The sequence below is a fragment of the Dipteris shenzhenensis genome, chromosome 22 (assembly GCF_047967505.1).
Source record: "Dipteris shenzhenensis isolate YYH24624 ecotype China chromosome 22, Dip_SZ_1.0, whole genome shotgun sequence".
Lineage (NCBI taxonomy): Eukaryota > Viridiplantae > Streptophyta > Polypodiopsida > Gleicheniales > Dipteridaceae > Dipteris > Dipteris shenzhenensis.
The window spans coordinates 24,626,272-24,633,845 of NC_141617.1; the positions used below are offsets into that span (position 1 = coordinate 24,626,272).

Genomic DNA, 7,574 nt, shown 5'->3' on the forward strand with positions numbered 1-7,574 from the left:
GCCCAAAGTTTTGAGCACACTTGACCATGCTGGCAGAGCTGAATCTGCCCACACATAGACACACAGACACACAAAAATAGACAGGCACTGAGGCACATTCTCACACACTCACACACACACACAATCTGTACATACAGTCTCTTTGCCTCTCTCCGTCCCATGCCCATGACTTTTCCCACTGCACAACTTCCTTCTCCTTCTCCTTCTCCTTTCATTCTTTCTTCATGCTGAAGTCTCTCCCTTATTAGTCACTCACTCATTCACTCAACTCACTGATAGTGTCTTTGCTAAGCGAGCCTTCTTCACCTTCTCCTTCTATTCCTTATGCTTCCCATTGAAGCTTTAAACAAAACACACACATACTCTCTCTCTCTCTCTCTCTCTCTCTCTCTCTCTCTGTGTCTCGTACAAACAGACACTGTCTCTCCCACACTCAGTGACAAGAAAATGCTTCCAAGCTGCTTTATGCTTAAGCTGTAAGCCCCCACATTCAGTGTCTCTCTCTCTCTCAATGATAATAGTATACTTCCAAGCTTGGCCTTCTGTTGCCTCTTCCTCCTTCCATATTCTCTTCATTCTTCGCCTTCTTTGATTGCTCTTCTCCTCAGTCTCCTCCCAGCAGCCAGCAAACTAGCTTCCCATGGCGCCACCTTGCTCCTTACCAGCTTTCTTCCCTATCTTCCTCCTCCTTTTCAGCTCCTCCTGCACCTCTCCTTCCCTTGCTCGCCGCCTTCATCCCAACCTCCTCAACGTTGCTGCTGATCTCCCTGTCCCATTCCCCAAGTTCTCTTCTCCTTCAGTCGTCCGCTCCTCTCCCGCCCATCACATGCCTTATCAGATCGCCGCCCCGGTTCCTCTTCCAGATTTTCCCAACCTCGCTCCCCCCGTTGTGTGGTCTTTCCCTGCAGCGCCTCTACCTTCAATCACCCCACCTCCACCACAGGACATTCCTGTCCTGCCAGGTAATAAAAATGCCCCTCCTCCACCTCCATGCCACAGAGGGGAAATGTGGGCGCCTCCGCCCTCTGCTATCTCATACAGCCCACCGTATCAATCCTCTGGTCCAGTCGTTCCTCCAGGTCCAAGTGAGCCTCCCGAAAGCGCGCCAGAACCAACTGCCGGAGGACCGTCGCCGCCTCCTCCCTATTGAACCCGATAGCTGGAGAGGAAAGAACAGGAGGTAAGAACCTCTTTGCCAACTCGGAGAAGTTGCGAATCTAAAGAGCTTGAAGGAGGAAGCGTATATTTTATCCACGTATGAAGGGATGGATCGTGCAGAATAACTTTGATCCGTTACTTGCAATGTGCTTAAGAATGGCTGGTGTCAATGGTGCTGCAGAGACAACGGTCGAAAGGATTGGTGCGAAAACTGGTGCAAGGGCATATGCCCACATGAAACAAACATCAGAAATCACCAGCCTCATGAAGCAAAGAGTTTGCAACAACAGAAGAAAAAGCTTCGTATCATCGGGACAGACAGCACTATTTATCAGGCCACACAGCTTCTCTTCCATAGCCACCTTGCCCTTGCAAATCATAACATGATTACGCCCTCACGTTTTCTCACGCTGTAACATTGCTTCGTTCCTATTTTGCACTGTACATTGCTTTATTTCGTGGTTTCGAATTTGTTTGGATGTGATACGGCTTTGTGTCACGTAGAATAGAAACATGCTTCCTTCACTGTTTTTCAGATACCCAATCTCGGCAATTCTCCTCTTTGAGGTTATCCTCATGCTTAAATAAGCTTCACATATATACTTGAAGTTGCATCATGGCTTAAATTTCGGATGTTTACTTGAAAGGAGAGATAGTATCTCTCTCCTTTCGTTTTGATTAATTTAGCTACCCCTTTCGTTTTGATTACTGTCTACCTTCGGAATGCTAAAGGAGAGATACTTGAAGTGTTTCTCCTTTCGTTTTGATTAATTTAGCTACCCCTTTAATGTTTACCTTCGGAATGCTTGTGCCGCACAAGAGGGATCTTCCCTCATGTTCTTGTATTCCCACATGTTTCCAATGCGTTTAAAAGATTTCGAATAAAACGATTACGAACATTGCATTAGAAGGATGTTAAGCTCTTAATCAAGTGGAAGCACTAGAGTGATGAGATAATAACCTTTAATGTTACATTTGAATCATTTTAGTGGAGTGTATGAATGATTATGAATGTCGCTTATTGTGATTTCTTCATAATTAAAGTGAAACTTTAAAATAAAGATGTGATGTTTAATGATTAGTTGAAATTATCGTTCAAACTCGAGACATCAAACACTCAATTAGTTCAACCATTTAGCTATTCTCATCAGTTCTATATTGGCTAGCTCACTTGATCAAATTCACTTTTTTTATTAGATTCCCTCAAAGTTCCCTCTTGCATTAGTAGTATATGGCTTCATGGATAATTACTAGTAAGGACTAGATATTTGTTAGCATTTGGCATGCTTGCCATCATTTCTTAAGATCCCTTGTGACTTGTTGTGTAGTTTTGTTTTTTCCATTTGAAAATTTGTAGCACTAGCTCTTTATTTTAGAGTGCAATGACATCATTTTTATGACATTGATAGTGAGAGTACTATATGTCGTTACACTTTGCACCAAGAGACTCTCCAAAAGAGATTGAGTTAATTCTGATTTATAACCTAAGGTTTGACCAATTGTTGTCCTATAGGTAGTAAGTTTGCCCTTGCTTAATGATATAGATAGTGTGAGGCTATTTTGGTCTCCCTTGAGGTTTCAATTGACCAATTAATACCAATGGGTAGAAGCTTACATCTTGTTTAATGTTATATTATGAGGCTATTTACCCAAAGGCCTTTACCAATCTATGTGATATGGCATGGTTGTTGACCCAATTTCTTTTTGCCCTTGATGGCCTTATTGTTGAGGGTTTATTTGTTAAGGCTTTTGATAAGGCATTGAAGAAGGTGAGAGGTGGAGTGGTTGTTTAGAGTTGGATTCATTTATGTTATGGATAGTAGTGGTTGGTTTCTACCCCATTATGGTTATAAAAAGGAATAAGGAAATGCATTTGTGTGGAGTGTAGGAAGCTTAATGCAAAAATAGTCCCATTTTTGTTCCCAAAATGCTTCACAAACAAGAAAACCCAACCATGTTTTAACAAGTTGTACTCATTTATGAATAGTTGTAATAGGTGCAACAAGATATACACATCAAAAGAAATCAATCAACAAAGTATGGGCTTTATCACCAAATGGGGAGCTTATGGATGCTATTGATGCCTTTCCTAGTGATGATGCACCACCCTCTACATTCCAGGGTTTATGATGGAGGCCTTCTCCAATTATTTGATTGGTTTTATGGCTATGTTAATAAACAAAATGTTGTGTTTTAACAATGCCTTGGAAAGGTCTTCCAATGATACTTAGAAATGGTTGTATCCTAGAATTTCACAAAGTGTGTTTTTAATGTGAAGTTTGGAGTATTGCTCAAGACATGATTTTCTAGAAAGAGATCATGAACAAGAGGAAGCAATAGCTAGGATGCCTCAACCAATCATAGTATCCTAGCTAGGATTTTATTGGTTTCATTAGCTTCTACATGAATTTCATCAAGGACTTTGCTAAAATAATTGAGCTATCGTACATAAGGAGGCTCTATTCCTATAAATCAAGGAATGAGATTAACTTTTCAAGGACTAAAAGATCAAGTAGTAGAATTGGAATCTCAATTTGCATATTCATCTTGATGGATTGGATTTGTCTACTTACACCACTAGGGTAGCATTATAGTACTACCAAGAGGGAAACACTTAGCATGGTCTAAAGTGTGAGTAACCTCGTCATAATGGGTTTTTAATGCTGGTGCTATAATGCATGTCTCACACTATCAAGAAGCATTTTAAGGAAGAGATGTTGGTACTCCTTTACAACTATACGTTAGGCCCACAAAGAGCCAACTTGAATCTTAAATGGAATGGACACACAAATCTACATTCATAGGACCGTTAAGGTGGGCAACCTTGCGAGTTACTTAATAAAAGAAAGGTCAAACCATTCAGATTCAGTTGCAACCACAATAGCTTTGATTCATGTCACTTGGGGTGACAAGTTGGTAGTATAACCACAATGTGAACTCATGCATATGGAGATTCAAATTGGGGTAAGTATGCATGTTGAGTATGTACCTTCAAATTATGATGTCCAATGAAGGGACACTCAAGAATAACATGCATTCCTTTATATCCAAGACATTGTATTTAAGTTAGCCTTATGTTGAACCTTCAAACCCCCAACCTCTTAACTTCATGCAACAGTAAATACACCATTCTTGGTTCATATTTCTTATGGACCAAGATAATAGGATTTACTCCCAAACAATGTTTAGAGACCGAAGCATAGAGACAACTAGCTAAGAATAGTCAAACAACTAATTTTAAGCCTCCCTACCAAGTGAAGTGGGTGAAGGAGAGTAATCTACCTTAAACAAGTGATACTAGAGATGTTTGAGAGTTTTTATTCTAGGACATTCAATGAAGAGGAGTTATGCCATTCCTGTTGCACCACCACACTCCTTAAATAAATAAGATTAGAGATGTTTGAACATTTCTACTCCATGAACTTCAATGAGAAGGAGGTAGAGGAGTTATGCTATTCTTGTTGGAAAGATTGTGATAAAGCCTCCTCAGTATAGTAAGAAATTAGTAAGCAAGAACATTGAATTCTACTAATTGAGTCTCATTAGTAGCTCTATAGTACAAGCCCAGAAAGACCAAGGTAAGAATACACAATGTTACCATTCCCTTGTGAGTAATTTGGACATGGGACCTCAACAAATAGAGTAGACACACCAAAAGTAGGGCATTTGAATATACCCACCTCATAGTAAGAAATTAGTAAGCAAGAACATTGAATTCTACCAATTGAGTCTCATTAGTAGCTTTGTAGTACAAGCCCAAAAAATACCAAGGTAAGAATACAGAATTTTAGCATTCCCTTGTGAGTAATTTGGACATGGAACCTCAACAAATAGAGTAAAAGTAGGGCATTTGAATATACCCACCTCATATTACTCAATGACATAGTGCACATTATAGTGCATGATTTCTAGGTTTCTATACCTCAATTGCGTAGTCTTTTTTCACTTATAGGCCTTGGTGCTCTTGCCTTATGTCTCTTCACATACCAAGAAAAGGCGCACTAGAACTTTCTAGCATATAAGAGAGGTAACATACTTTACATCTATAATAGGAGAGACACAATGCAAGGGCCTTGGTGCCCTTGCCTTGTGTTTCTTTACATACCAAGAAAAGGTGCACTTAAACTTTCTAGTATATAGGAGAGGTAACATACTTTATAATAGGTAATAAGCCACAATGCATTAGGAAAAAATGGAGCTCATTTTGGGGCCCAATAAGAAATTCATGATTTTCTTATTTTCTTGGCTCAAAATAAAAATTTTCTAGAGTGAAAAGCATAACTTTATCGATCCAGTATTCCATCGGAGAATAAATCGTGAAAAATATACACTGACATTTTGAAGTTCCCGCTCAAGCATTTTTCAGTGTGCCATAAATGCTACGTCCAAGGACCCAAATGGCTTTCTACTATCTTGGTGATTAATTTGGTAGTTTTGGCATCACTTTTGTGTTCGAAACGGGCAAAAACCCCTAAAATGACTTTTGAATCACTAAATTTGGCCTTCGGGAGGGGTCGATCAAGTGCCCAAATTGCTTTATTAAGCACTTTCTTGTTCGGTGCCTATTTTGGTCATTCTGACCAAAGAAGTGCCCAAATTTCTTTCTTAAGAACTTTCCTATTAGGTGCAGGTATTTTGGTCATTTTGACCCCTCCGAGAGGCCACATTTAGTGAATTCAAAAGTCATTTTGGGGGTCTTCGCCCACTCCAAACACAATGGTGATGCCAAAACCACTAGATTATGTACCAAGATAGTAGAAAGCCATTTGGGTCCTTGGACATAGCATTTATGGCACACTGAAAAATGCTCGAGCAAGAACTTTAAAATATCAGTTTATCTTTTTCACGATTTGGCGTTGCATTTATGACACTAAAAAACAAGATTGGGAACTTCAAAATGTTAGTGTGATGAGCATCTCTAGAGAGATAAAGTCTATTTTTTGTGAAAAAAGAAAAACATTTCCAACATAATGTTGGCTTCTCTCTCATTAGAGGATCTCTATTTTTGTCTAACATAAAAGGACTGCCTAAAATTGACTCCATCTTTTCCTAATGTATTTGGTGATTTTAGGTAAGTCTTACATGATTTTAAATAGGTGCTTCCTTTTCAAAAAGGCATTACCATGCTTAATGTTAAGGATCATGGGTGATCAGGGTATTTTGAACCATGATGCATGGGCCAATTAGTGGGATGCTCATCAGTAGCCAACTATAAAGATTCCTTTATGCATGATTGTAATGCATGAGATTTCTTCATCTAGCTTGTGGTGTTAAGGACCTATGTTTGTCATGCCATTTTGCATTTCAAGTTGCTAGGCTAGTTTGTAATGCATTCCTTTGTTGATGATGCTGAGTGGTTCTTGGTATTCTCCTCATAGCCACTAGATCCTACTTAAGGTATCTGGGCTTCTTATTTCTCAATAAAGTGATTGAAGACAAGAATAATATAATTATCACATTTCTATCATGATACATTTATTATATCATCAAAGATGTTTTTTTTTAATTATCAAACATTTAATATGTATCCATGATAAATGTCCCTTATGTATACATGAGTAAATGCCCCTTATGTATTCACATATTTAATAAAATCAACCAAAATAACAATGTGAGCCAAGGAAAATAAGTCACACATTTAATATGTATCCATGATAAATGCCCATTATGTATTCACACATTTAATTAAATCAACCAAAATAACATTATGAGCAACAAAATCACAGATACAAAGTTTTGAGACTTTGCAATTTTACATGCATCACTTGCCGATAAAGTTTTTTCTACTTAAAAAAAAACTAATGTACATGCTAAACCCCAGCATAAAGATTCACAATGAAGTGGATTCTAATGCTTGCTGTGGACTCTGTTGTGATGCCTTGGAAGTAGACTATAACTCTCGAGGCTTTGATGTTTTAGGCATATATGGACTCTTCCTTCGGGCATAGAATTTGTCTACTTCCAAGCGTGGACTCGGTTGTGATGGTTTAGGAGTAGAATCCAGTGGAGGTTGTGATTCTTCAGGCATATATCGAATCTCTACTTCTAAGTGTGGGGTAGATGGTGATTCCTTGGGCATAGACTCCTCAAAAGGCTGTGATGCCTCTAGCATAGAATGAGTCTCTACTTCCACTCATGGACTTTGCTGGGATGCTTTGGGTGCAGACTCTCAAAATTGTGTGATGATTTGGTTGTAAATTGAGTCTCTACTTCCACTAGTGGAATCCCTTCTAATGCTTTGGGTTTATACTCCTCAGGGGTATGTTGAATCTCTACTTTTGCGGTGGCTGGACTTGATTGTGATGCTTTGGGAGTAGACTTCTTTAAAGGCTATGATGGATTGGGACTATATTGAGTCTCTACTTCCTCGAGAGTCTTTGATGCAGACTTGGGTGTCTCAATTACTTTAATTGGAG

At 39.0% G+C, this 7,574-nt stretch overlaps 1 protein-coding gene across 1 annotated transcript; it reads left to right on the top strand.

Moving 5' to 3' along the window:
- Positions 1–200: 200 nt before the first annotated feature.
- LOC147887909 (uncharacterized) lies at positions 201–1,683 on the top strand. Its single transcript, XM_087393873.1, has 2 exons — positions 201–1,180; positions 1,340–1,683. The coding sequence occupies exon 1, from the start codon at positions 641–643 to the stop codon at positions 1,148–1,150; it is 510 nt and encodes a 169-aa protein (XP_087249999.1). The 5' UTR covers positions 201–640; the 3' UTR covers positions 1,151–1,180; positions 1,340–1,683.
- The last annotated feature ends 5,891 nt before the right edge of the window (positions 1,684–7,574 follow it).